General features: G+C 34.8%; 1 protein-coding gene across 1 annotated transcript; it reads right to left on the reverse strand.

Annotated features, from left to right (window-relative positions):
• Positions 1–8,284: 8,284 nt before the first annotated feature.
• Positions 8,285–13,844, reverse strand: LOC134654491 (uncharacterized). The gene is made up of 2 exons (XM_063509932.1): positions 13,325–13,844; positions 8,285–12,318 (listed from the first exon to the last, which is right to left on the reverse strand). Exon 2 carries the CDS (start codon positions 12,316–12,318, stop codon positions 9,484–9,486), a length of 2,835 nt encoding a protein of 944 aa, XP_063366002.1. The 5' UTR covers positions 13,325–13,844; the 3' UTR covers positions 8,285–9,483.
• Positions 13,845–14,145: the final 301 nt, after the last annotated feature.

A 14,145-nucleotide genomic window follows, 5' to 3' on the forward strand; every position in this document is an offset into this window, starting at 1 on the left:
GTATTTATTGTTTTGATAAATCGACTTTTGGCCGCGTAGATCGTGAATTTACCCCTTAGTGCGTTGCATACAATACTTTTTCTACGACCAAGCACTTACTTTGAAATGCAATGAAATAATAATAAGAATAGATGATGATGATTGTTTAATGTCCTAATGTGATAGGTTGTTCAGTGCGTGGGATTCTTAAGGGGAACGAAAATTTTATTATTTTTGCGCCACGACGCACGGTTTAGGAGATACAGCCTTATAAATATATATATATATTTTTTGTTTTTTTAATATTAATTAGGGGTTTCTTACAGAGGAATGAACATTTTATTATTTTTGCGCTACGACGCACGGTTTAGGAGATACAGCATTATAAAGTTTTTTTTTTGTTTTTTATTTATTTCTCTTTTGTGTTTTTTTTTTAATATTAATTAGGAGTTTCTTACAGAGGAATGAACATTTTATTATTTTTGCGCTACGACGCACGGTTTAGGAGATACAGCATTATAATTTTTTTTTGTTTTTTTTTATTATTTCTCTTTTGTGTTTTTTTTATATTAATTAGGGGCTTCTTACAGAGGAATGAACATTTTAATATTTTTGCGCTACTACGCACGGTTTAGGAGATACAACCCATAAACATTTTTCTTTCGTTTTTATAATTTTTTTTTTGTTTTTCGTGTTTTTTAAATATTACTTACGGGATTCAAAGGGGAACGAAAATTTGATTATTTTTGCGCTACGACGCACGGTTTAGGAGATACAGCCCTATAAAGATGAAAACTGATGATGATGATGATGATGTGACCAAAACATGTCTATGGTTCACTCATCTGGCAGAAATGACAATTAAAATTAGGTTGGCAACAATGTATTCCATACAATATTTTTTAAGTGGTAATTACACGAAGTATCGTAAAAGTGCCAAAAAGATACTGCGTGTATGCACAAATACTTTTTTGGGGAATAGACTAAAGACTTGTGTTGACAACTATAAGAGAGGGGTTTAAAGGTGTGTGCACGACCCTTTAAATGACAAATAAAAGTACGGGAGTAGAAAAAATTAATATCGTTTTTACAAAATTTTATTTAACATGCCTGTTAGTTAGTGTGGTTCAAATCTTGGAAGTTGAATTTGAGCCACTATCGGATTTCCGATTGAGTTGAAATTTTGGATACGTAAGCAAATCGGATGACAATGCAATATTATGATAACATGGACCTGATCTCATGATGGAGACAGGAGGTGGCCATGGGAACTCTGTAATAAACGCAACCTTATTGTGTTTGGGTTTGTTAGAATTGTCTTGATGAGTATTAGTTGGCTGTGAAAAGAAAAATACATTCTTACATAAAAGCTTATACCAAATATGACTAATAACTAGTTTTTTGCCAAAAATTTATTCCCTGTTCCAATATCTTATACTGATAGGGTATGTCCATTATAGGGGGCCCATTACTGGATCCACGTCCATTACCGGGGTACCATTACTGGAGCTTTGGTGTCCATGACTGGAGAAAAAAGGCATAGTTTTAATTTGTAAATTATGTGGAAACTAATTGCAGTATCTTTGATATAACACGCCTGAAACATAAAAGATGGATAGGATTTTCATCTTTAAACACGCTAAGCGGTAGAACTTTTGCCGGTATCAGGGAAATATCACAAATACTCCAAATTTCCTCTTAAATGTCCCATGACTGGTGCTGTTACTATAACCTGTTCTAAGTTTTCACCATACAAAGACAAAATTTTGTTAGGGCTGTGCCAAACATGAAAACAAAAAAATGATGTGACATTTTTTAATGACGCGAAATTAGATTTATTAAATTTATAGTTTGATGCATCTTTTTTGTGGACAAATCAAATTATTAGTACCAAACCAATATCTAATAAAATAATTTATTTTGTTCCAAAAAATAATCATAGATGGCAGCACCATCATGGATAGGATGATGGTGCTGCCATCTATGATTATTTTTTGGAATGGATTATGAAATATCTAGGACCTATCATCCATCACCATCTATTTCATAATCCAAAAGTGATTTGGCAAGGAGATGCTTATGCAAGCAAGTATGGTCAACGGTGCCTAGCCGTTAAAAAATATCTTCGAGAAAATTGCTGCGGCTCGGTGGTCTAGAGGACAGGACGTCAGCCGCAAAAGTTAAAGACGTGGCGTGAGTTTAAATTTAAAGCCTACCTACCTAAAACTGCTAATTTACCGGAAAATTATTAAGTAATGTCACTTCTTCCTTATTTTTATTTCAGTATTTACATATATTTTATTAGTATACTTCTTCATACATTAAAACACGAATGACATGGGAGCAATGCAACTCACATGATAAATTAAACCAGTTCTTTTTTTTCACAAGTTTTTATTAATTAATAAAAATACAAAAATTTCTTCAATGTCGTTAGTGATTTACTTAGCTACCTAACTTTGGTAAGCTCTAAAAAACAAAAAACAAAATACTTTAAATCAATATGCTACTCTTACATCATTAGAATTCTTCAATATATTTAAACACAAATGACATAGGCTACTTTTTATCACAAGCTAAAAAAATAGTAATAAAAACAAAAATGTTTACCATTTAGGTAGTCATTACCTTAGCTACATAACTTTGGTAAGCTCCAAAAAAACTAAAAAAGGTTATTGCTTTAGTTGAATATGCTGCTCTAATTCTAATACAGTGTGTTTTCTGTAACAGAAGCAATAAATTAAACTGTAGACTGTACTCCTCAAACTGACCAACATTTGTTCAGCAACTTTTGAAAATATCTCATGGTTTGATTTTTATTACACTTTAAAGTTTATTCTAAGACGCAATGTATTGCAAATTTTGTAATGTTAAAAGCGTGACAAGTAACGTCAAACACACTGATGTCAGCGTACATTGAAGGCAATATTTATTTTCCTAATCCTTTATAAATCATATAACTATCATATTCAGACTCAATGATCCAGTCTTGTAGTTTCAACTATAAAGAATTTAATTATTCCTAAATAACTGAATAATTATAATGGCTTTAATACAGTGAAGCATTAATAAAAAATAAAAACTAAATAAATTGTATTAAGACCTACCTTCTTGCGTGTTGCTTGTAAATCATGTAAATACATTTAATCATTTTTATACATTTAAATAAAAATGATTTAAGAAAAGATGATGTTTTAATCATTTTGAACCACTGAAATATTGAAAAAACTACTATAATGTAATGCTGGATCTATGATATAAATCTCTATATTTTTAATTTAATATGTATTAAAATGTGCAGCTCTGAATCTGTGATATGAATCTCTATATTTTTAATTTAAACTTTGTATTGAAAACAACAATAATATTATTAATATTCCACCCTTAAGGAACTAGAATCAGTCTCATTAATTACTACTTCTCTGTTCTTGAGTGTTATTAATCATTATAAAAAAAACATAAAAAAAAATATTCTTAAAGAACGAAATAATTAAAGTTGTCTTAATTATTGTGTTAATCATTAAGCAACTTTTTATGAAAATTCTGCAGTTTTCATTAAAATGTTTACAATTTTAAAAGATACTGACATATCTGTAATTAAACATGTAGTTTAGAAGTAAGTCGCATCCTTTTGATGGCTTAAGTGATATACTTCTGGTTTTTCAGATATTTTTGACAGCTCAATAACCTTCGTAATGTATTCTCGTGGTACCGTGTCTCTGTCCAATCTACGAGGTTTTTTAAATTTTAGGTCGCCTTGAGTACGCACCGTTGTGTAAAATGATATATCAAAAGTGTCATCATTGTTGCTCATTTTCACTACTCCAACGTAGTATTTCCATGTATTTCTGCTATAATATCTCACCAAAACTTTATCGTGTACGTTGATAACGGGAACTAACTCAGGCTCATTTTTTTCTGGGGAGGTTTGATTCGGTACATTTTGGGGAATTTCAGTACTTGCTTCACTACCGCTCTTAACGAGGTTTTGTGAATCATCATTTGAACGTTTTTTACAGTTGGTATCAGATAAGTTGACTTCAAGTCCTGAGAATCATTAAGTTTTCCTGAACTATTCATGGAAATATGTGAATTTGGTCGTCTTGGGTCATTTAGTTTAGGAAGTGACAAGTTTTCTGTATTTTCTTCGCATTGTACGTTGGCTGCTATTTGATTATCACAAAAGCTTGGAATTTTAGTTGGTTCATTCTTACCTCTGTTTGGTGACGATATGGTTGTAAAATCACAAAGTGGTAAATCGTCTGAATCGATTTCATCAGAGATGTCCATGACCCATGAGACTTGAATCACTATGAACACTTATTTCGTCTGATATGCTTGTACTTGATCTGGAATATCTTAAAGCCCTTCTCTTTTCACATTTTTTTTGTTTTTCAATTTTGATTCCTTTCTTGGTACGTCTTGTGGGTTGAAGATTTTCCACTTTTTGTCTGGGTATTATTTTTGTGTTTAATGCCACTGAACCAGCTAATGTTTCACGCTTGATATTTTTACTTTCATGCCCTTTTTTAGGTGTGTTGGATTTTGCAGAACGCTTTATACCAGATGGCCCTGGCGCAATTATCACGTCTTTAAGTATGGTAATTTTAGATTTTGGTGTAGACTTTAGCGAAACCTTGCTTTCATCATTGCTAACCGTTTGCAGGCATGTGGGCAGGTCATCAACGTTTGCGGCGGAGAATGCAGTATTTTCTTTATCGTGCCTTGAGATACGTCCCAATAAACGAACAGGCTGTAGCGTCTTCTTCTTGTCAGTTTTTTTTTCGGTTTAGGGGATTGTTTATTGGTTCCTTTGAATAATAATTTATTTACTGTATTTATACACAAAACCTGTAATGAGTTGACTGACTGTGATATATTTGGGTTTACTTTATTTGTTTTACTGTTTTTTTTATTTTTTATTGTAGATTTAGCTTTACTCTTGATTAATTTGTTTATATCTTCTGCAGTAACGGATTTTCCTGCTACTATTGCCAACCTTTTGTTATTTGTTGTCTTTGCCTGTGTTTGAGTTTTTCTATTTGTCTCTAAATATTGTATAAGAGAAACATCGAACTGTTTAGCTTCCTCGATTGTTACTTCTGGTATTTTTTTAAGCACTCATCGGATCGAAAGGAAATATCCCACAAGCTGCAAAACCGCTACTGATGATTTTAGAGCTTGACATATTTATACTGATCATTAGTTCTCTAAGTAGCTCCGGAAAATGTGTCTTATTCATTGTCGTCACCTTACTGTTTGCCACCTTGTAGTCAAGTAAAATTTTCCTCCATATTTTCTTCATCGGCCCGAAAAATGCAACATCGAGGGGCTGGGTCAAATGGGTTGAATTTGGCGGCAAAAATACCAAACTGATATTATTTTCCTTGCACAATTGCATGACTTCAACACTCAGGTGGGAGGACAAATTATCACCGATTATAACTTTTGGCCCTTCAAGCGATTTTGCCCATGCATGGTAAGACAATAGTCTTAAACCAGTCATCGAAGCAATTCATGTCAAACCAACCCGACTTTGTTCGATTATACCTTGCATTCAGTGGTCCATTTTTGCACCACTGGGACCATAAATGTTCAGCTTTATATACTACATAAGGCGGTAAGCATACTCCGTCGGCTGTAACGCTAAACATGATCGAAATAGAGGTTTTGCTAGAGTTTAAAACCCGTTCAGGATGTTTGGTCCCACGTTTAAAAGCAGTTTTTGACGAACCTGGATCATCACTTAAATTGGTTTCATCAAAATTAAGAATGTTTTTACTAGGAACGTCCTTAATCGATGACTCCAGATGTTCGAAATATGTGGACAATTCCTCAGCATTTTTAGCAGCTCGACTGCGTTTTTTATTTTGAGTAGCTCGCATAGAAAAGTTATGCCGCTCCAAAAAATTGCGAGCCCAACGCTCTCCTGGCATTTTCCCATTGAAAAGGTGTGTTCTGCCACTTTTTTGTACATAATTATGCACCACTATGCGTAAATCTAACATTGACAGAGGACAACCGAATTTTCCGGAAACCTCTAATACGTCTGCAATGTGACTTTCGTCTTCTACTGACAACTCGTTAGGTCGACCGAAAGTCTGCCTCTGTTTATTTTTGCAGTGGTTTAATATTGTTCGTCGAGGAATACCGAATTGTTTTTCAGCTTCATAGGAGGAAAGCGATTTGGACTTGACTAAATCTACGGCCAGCTTTAGTGTTTCTTCAGAGTAATCGGCATATCGCCGAGCCCCAGCCTTTCTTCTGCTTTTCTTCCCCATATTTATAATGTGTCTGTAGGTAGAAGCAAATAAAATTCAATAATAAGGTATAATCACTAATTATTTTTTCCCAAGTCGTGGACGATTTCTATGTATTTAAGTATTTATTTATTATCCCCCTTATTCATAAACGTCACTCAAACCTACATAAGTTAAAATATGTTTTGTCACTTTCTAACAACCAAAAATCTCTAAGTGACAGGAACAAAACATATTTTAACTACTTTAAGTTTGAGTGACGTTTATGGAATAAGGGGGTGTTTATACAATAGTGTGTAATTGTGTATTATACAGTGTGTAAGTCTAATACGGGCAATAAATTAAACCAGATATAGAATTTACCCGTCTTATCATTAATTAAAATGTTTTTTTAAGTTACACTTAATTATGACGCCGTGATTAATTTTTTCCACATGTACCGAGCAGCAATGTACTGCAAAAATTAAGAAACAGAAGACGACATGACATTAAGCGTTGACAGTTACTTTAAAAAGCTCGTATCCCGTAACTTGTGTGGTGTATTACATTGCGGGCCGAATTATTTTGTATGGTTAAAATTTTCAATGCATTTCTAAGTAAAATCTATCTCAATATACTTTTTAGGTCCTATGCTAACCACCGTTTAAATATTCGCCCGTATTGGATTTACACACTGTATACAGGTTGTATAGTGTGTACCTTTCAAATAGAGCTCGACGGCTAATCCTTTTGTCTATTGTTAAGTAAAACCGCACGTGCTACTTACCTGCAAAAATGGTCTTCATTATTCTATTTGGCACCTGAGCGCGGGCTAGTCCAACGCTCAAAAAACCAGCGTAGGTGCGCTCTTCGATAACGCGCCTTTGTTACGCATCTCGATGACACATTTTAGACTGGTTCTGTAGCTTTCGACTCGCCGGCACTCGGTAACCGAAGTACGTATTCTTTATGCAGGTGGTTGTGGCACGTGGCACGAGCGGTTTTACTTAACAATAGACTATAATAGGATTAGCCATCGAGCTCTATTTGAAAGCTACACACTATAACAAAAATTCTAGAGATCCGTTCAAGGAATTATTCAGTATCGTGTTCTGATTAAAATAAAAAATTCTTGCTTTTTTTCAGATCACGATACTACCCTTAAAAGGATCACCATATTTTAACAAGTATAAGTGACAACCCTAGCCCAGGCAAACTTGGAGCACGTTGTCCTAAAAAAAAATTCACAATATTGCCTATCGCCTTACTAGCTCTAAACTATGTACTTTTAGGTATTTAAAAAAACGTAAACAAACAGCAGCTGTCAAAAATGACAGATTCAGGGGTTTAGAACCTTTTTCGAGTGATATAATTATTACCTATGTTAATAACCTTAAATATTATAATTACGTATATTATTTAAAGTAATTAATGTACTATTGAAAGACATCTTACCCATAAGCACTGGTAGCCTGGTGGTAACTGTGGTAAGATGTCTTTCAATCCGGAAGATTCGAACCCCGACCGTACCACTGAGTTTATCAGTCGGTCTTTGACTTTGATGAAAGAAAACACCGTGAAGAAACCTGCATACATTCACAAACAAATTCAAAGGTGTATGTGATGTCTCCAGCTACATACTACAATACAAGCATAGTGCCAGTGTGAAGACTATAGCCCAAGCCCTCTACTGCATGGGAGGAGGCCAGAGGCCTTTGTCTGTGCTCAGCAGTGTGACGCATATTGAATAGGTAAAGGCTGAGACCAGTGTATAAATAAAATAAAAAGACACAAGAATTTAATATTATTTTTATTTATTAGTACAATACAGTAGGGTAGACCGGGGACAATTGAAACAATTTGCCTTTAACCGCCTGTGATCGTTATATTTTTATGAGTAGAAAGATGTACGCTCGAAATATTTCAAGGTTAGTTATCTGGTTCCTAAATAAAATGTATTTGAACGGTCTATAGTCCATAGTTTTTTTTAAATAATGTAATAAAGATAATGGGGCAGTATGGTTCAATTGACCTCACATGACTGTCAATTGAAACACTACGTGAGGTTAATTGAAACACTCAAATATCTTCGGCACAATTAAAGTACTTATATCCCTTTCAATCTTTTTCATCACTACCTCAGCATACAATGAGCTCATTAAAAGTTTGCAAGCATAACATAAACATATTTCAATTTATGAGCATCTGAACATCTCTATAATAAAACTTGGGGAAAAAATAGTACTTATACGACTTTTAATTTTCTTTTTCCCTGCCACCTTATGCGTTTACCTTAACCAAAGTAATTTTAATGAAATTCTAAGATATAACGATAAGGAATCGCAAAAAACAAGCACAATTATGTTCCATACAAAAATGCTTGTTTCAACTATAACAATGTTTCAATCATAACCTTTCCCACACACCCTGTGATGAGTGTGCAGACGTCGGAATGTAAAATGAAATAATAGGCGCAATAAAATATCAGTTTAAATTGTTTTATTATTATTAGAAAACAAAAATATAGCGAAATGCCAATAAAAAAATGTTAAACTTTCTCTGACATACATTTTAGCACTGACCGACCTCTTTTGTTGCTAAAATGTATTATTATTAATTTATTATATATCAAACATCAAATCAACATAAACATAAACTATTAACTTCTGAAATGAAATGAACTGAGGTCAGATTCATAGCAAGTACATAAACCTGAATCTAACGACTTTTAGGTAGGACATGGTCGAATCTTATTCACTATTACTATGAATCTGACCTATCATAATGAGATCCTAAATAAAAACTAAGCAAATCTAATTAGAGACTAGCTTATAAAACAATTATTACATACATAAGTTACATACATATACTGATATGTTGATATACAATATCAACGTTTTTAAATTTTATTTACTTTAAGTTTTATGTACGAAGCTTATGTACTCGTATACTTATAATTATTATTATGTATTTGTTATTCATAAACTTAATGAAAAAATATCAGTCTTGCATAGCATTAACAATTACTAATCAGTCTTGAGATAGTGATTTACAACGTTTAATATCAACGTTTTTAAATTTTATTTACTTTAAGTTTTATGTACGAAGCTTATGTACTCGTATACTTATAATTATTATTATGTATTTGTTATTCATAAACTTAATGAAAAAATATCAGTCTTGCATAGCATTAACAATTACTAATCAGTCTTGAGATAGTGATTTACAATAATCACTAAATCAGCTTTGTCAGTGCAATATTATTTTATTCAATTTTAAACTTTCGCAATGACTTCTTAAATGCAAAAACGATAGCACGTCGGCTTTTAGATTTAACTTCGGGTGGATTAATTTTTTTAACCACTTGATAGTTATTAATTTCAGCTATATCTTCCTTCACTGGCCATTTAAAATGGTGATCATCAATTTTTTTGCAAAATTTTACTACGTAGCCATGTTTGGTAATAGTTTGTATTTGCCCGACATAACGATGCACAAGATTTTTCATGGATGTTAAATTAATAATTGCCCAGTCTTCTTTTTGAAGCGATGATTGTCCAGTCTCATTTTCAGACTCGCAACTAGATGAATCAAGCTGTATATCGTCCGACACATCTGATACCGACTCGTCGTCGTTTTTATCAAAAATTACTTCCTCTTCATCTTCCGAACTTGAATATGTCCTATTTTTATTTTTAAGTGGTTTCTTTTTAGCTTTTGTGTTTCTTTTGGTTGTAGTTTTTTCCTTTGTGTTTCTTTTGGTTGTAGTTTTTTCCTTTGTGTTTCTTTTGGTTTTAGTCTTTTCCTTTGTGTTTTTTTTGGTAGTAGTTTTATTTTTATTTTCCATATTCTTCATGTTCACTTTTACTTTGGCAGCATTTTTCTTTCTTTCGCTTTCTTCTGTTCTAATTCTTATATTCTCCTTTTCCGGAGTATCTGTATATACAGTAGATTTTCTCTTCATTATATTCCTTGTTGTTATTCTAGGTGGTGCTTTAGGGAATGGCCTTACGGACTCCGGCAAAAATGTATTTGTCGAAGGTCCAGGAATCGCCAGAGGGTCAGGTTCTGTTGTAAAACTTGGCTGTTGGCTCACCGAGTTATTTGAAAGAGGTAAGGAAACAACCTCTTTAAACGCAACAGAAATGTTTTTCGAGGTCAATGATTTTCTTAAAGCAGGTTGAAGGTCAGTTACTGGTACAAGTACAGGTACAGGTTCAAGACTTGTAGTATGATTTGGCCGTGACGGCGAGGTGACTAAATCTTGTGAAGCATCGGTTTCATGGTCTGCAGCGAAATATGAGTTCAGAGTTATAAGGGAAAGAATTGAAAGGCGTTCTGGAGAAATCAGAGGTTTTGGTGTTGCTGGAGACAGAGGCAGAGCTAGCAAGTTATTCTCAATATCCGATGTAGGTACAGCAAGTTCCTCACTTAGCGGAGAAGGTATTGAAATTCTCAGATAAGCGGTATCAGCGGTGGCATCCAGTTCTGCAGCAGATTGTGGTTCTGGAATTAAAGGAGTAGTTTGCAACCTTGAGTTCAGCATGGCAGAAGTACTTGCCTGTGGAGTGCCTGAATCGTGAGGTTTTGGTGTTGCTGGAGACAGAGGCAGAGCTAGCAAGTTATTCTCAATATCCGATGTAGGTACAGCAAGTTCCTCACTTAGCGGAGAAGGTATTGAAATTCTCAGATAAGCGGTATCAGCGGTGGCATCCAGTTCTGCAGCAGATTGTGGTTCTGGAATTAAAGGAGTAGTTTGCAACCTTGAGTTCAGCATGGCAGAAGTACTTGCCTGTGGAGTGCCTGAATCGTGAGGTACGGTTTGATAACTGTTATTTGTTACGCGCAAATCGTTCGGATCAGGCCTGTCTGTGACGTACGAGGGTGCAAAATCCAATTCACCAAATATTTCTCTATTAAAGGGACAAATGCCCGAGTTTCTAAACCCGGCTTGAACATTAGATAGAGTTGCAGCCTGAGGTAAAGCAGTAGCGACTATACTTGGGATATTATAGATGGTCATGACCCTTCCAGGGTTGTTTCGTATCCAAGCATCACACGCTGTATTGACTGCTTTTTTGAAAGGACCGAATACGGAGCGGTCTAATGGCTGCAGTTTATGGCTACAGTGCGGTGGGTATGATAACATCACGATGCCGTTTTCCCGACAATAGTCAATACACTTGATCGACACATGTGATGAATGATTGTCGAGAAGCAATAGCACTTTGTGCTGCAATGAGCTATTTGTATGCCGTTGAAAGTGTTGTAGGAATACGAGAAAATCGTCTTCCTGCATCCATCCAGATTTGTTTGCAGTTCCGATACTACCAATTGGCGCACCACTGATGAAATGATCTTGGTAATTGACTCGTGGAAACGTAAACATTGGCGGTAGTACATTACCAATTGCATTAACCACTACAGTCACTGTAACCAAACAACCACGTTCAGCTGACGTTAATGCACCGACTTGTCGCATGCCTCTCTTGGCAATAATCCGATTGGGTTTCTGAACTGTCGTTACTCCGGTTTCGTCTACATTGTAAATGTCTTTGGCTTCAAATTTATCACGGTCAAGAACATTCTCCAAATTATTAAAAAATTCATTGACATTGTGCTTATTAAAATTTGTGGCTCGAGCCAAGCTCGTGGCTTGAGCACACCTAACAGATAATTGTGGGTGGCGGTCTAAGAAGCCCCTGAGCCACTCTACTCCAGCAGTCTCATTTGTATCCCAAGAAGCTGGTCTTGCCAGGTTGTACTTTATTGTTAGGTCATATGCCAGTTTCCTCAAATCTTTGGTAGACAGTCCGAAGTAAATATCGGCTGATTTTATTGCATACCCTGCAATCTCCTCTTCTTGAGCAGTAGAAAACACTTTTTTTGCAGAATTATAACCCATTTTTATATCTTCTATAGGTATATCTGATGCTGCTTCTCTTTTTTTTTTGTATCTTGCCAGCGAGACATGATCTAAATCAAACATTTGGGCCGCTTTTCTTAAGGACTTCCCCGAGATTACTTCCTCATAAGCCTGTTGATAGGCAAACAGGCTTTTTGAGGTTCGCTCCGTGAGATGTTTCCGTTTTCGGGGCATCTAAAAAAAACAATTAAATAAATGTATTTTACAGAAATGGGATGTAGTAGTGTAGTATTATATTTTTAATAAGTAGGTAACTAATAAACCTAGGTAGGTATATAGGGTGAATAGTAATGAGACGCATTATTTTAAGGAACGTATAGAGCAGCTTATTTGCAATAATTTAGTTTTATTTAGATCGCGCTGCCTATTGGATAAAAAAGTTTACGTACCTATGGTTTATTCGATTTTAAAAAGTGATTCAAATGTAGTATGTACCTACATGAACGGTTTATTTTTGGTTTTTCAGTTTTTATTGAAGGGGGTCATTTTTTATAGGACTTTATCTAAGTTTTTTTTCTTGCCTTCATCATAAGCTTATCATAACAATCAAAAATTATTTTTTCAAGATCAGCTGCGTGAGTTACTATTTACTAACCATCTGTTGTATTGTGTATCTACAAACATACGGGTCAAACAGAGATCCTTTTTTTTCTGAAATCTGTTAATAACCATTTATTATATACACAAAAACTTTTTCCAGATTGTCACAAATACTTTTCTGAAATCCGCATCAAAATCGGTTTAACCGAACGTGAGATAATCGTGGACAAACAAACATACATACAAACAAACGTACGGGTCAAACTGAGAAACAAATGTTCACATAGCCTCGAATAATAAAACTGTAGATTGTATATCCATAATATATCAACTAGGGCAAAAACTACACGAAAAACAATAGAACAAACATGTGCTTTTGAAGTCGGTTACTTTCAGGGACGATTAAAACGTGAGGACGATTGAAACGTTTCAATCGTCCACAAACAAGTTGTTTCTATCGTCCCCACACCAAGTTTTTCACTTCAAGGTCAAATATAATATGTAAAAAAGACTCTAACGCTGATCAACGGCCATTGAAAACATTCGTTTGTTCCTAACTATAACACCAAAGTAATTTGATTAGTCAAAACACAAGAGTAAACGAAGATATAAGAAAATATACGAGACCACAAATACTTACTTTTTACCGCGAAAAACTGGCTTGGCTCGTGGACACTCCCGTCTCGCACCGGCGCTTGAGCGCTACTGGCCGAGGATTCAAACATGGCCGACCGCGTGTTCCGAGTATTGCGTCAGACGCGTAGGTATTATAGTTATCGAGAAATTTGACTTGTTTCAATCATAACGTGTTTCAATTGTCCCCGGTCTACCCTACAATTAGGAAATTTAATATTTTATTCGGAATCACTTGATGATGATGATGATGATGATGACGATGAATCCCCCCCCCCCACATTTATTATAAATCTGTCAGTCAAGTTGTCGATATGGTTGTCTAACCCTCTCATTGTTTCTTCTTCTTTTATGGTATGATCTTCACAGCTTTTCCAATTAGCAGCAGTGACATTTCCGAGTGCCTCGGGTAGTAAATCTCTTAGCTCTTTCAATTTGAACGTTTTGTTTTTTGCGGCAATCTCCCCTTTTACCTGTGCCCAAATGAGCTCAATAGGGTTGAGCTCGCAGTGGTAGGGCGGGAGCCTTATGACCAGGCCTCGGAGTTTTTTTAGCACGGTAAGACTAAGGAGAGCTATGGAGTCTTTGTTAACATTAAAATTAAGTTCATACTCATACTCATCCTCATTAATTAAGTACAAGTAAATTATGTACAGCTCTAGACCTAATAAATATCAGCGATCATCACAATAACGAAATACGTAACTATATATTCATGACATAATGTGACATCTGATTTACTCATACACATATTTAGGTAAAGAGGTTTAATCATAAGTGGCCTATCACTTAAAAAAGTACTTAAGACATGCAACCTATGATTATAAA

This window comes from Cydia amplana, chromosome 15 (assembly GCF_948474715.1).
Source record: "Cydia amplana chromosome 15, ilCydAmpl1.1, whole genome shotgun sequence".
Lineage (NCBI taxonomy): Eukaryota > Metazoa > Arthropoda > Insecta > Lepidoptera > Tortricidae > Cydia > Cydia amplana.

Bases quoted from the DNA above. Each gene is read 5' to 3' on its own strand.
- LOC134654491 (XM_063509932.1), bottom strand. From the start codon at position 12,318: ATGCCCCGAAAACGGAAACATCTCACGGAGCGAACCTCAAAAAGCCTG.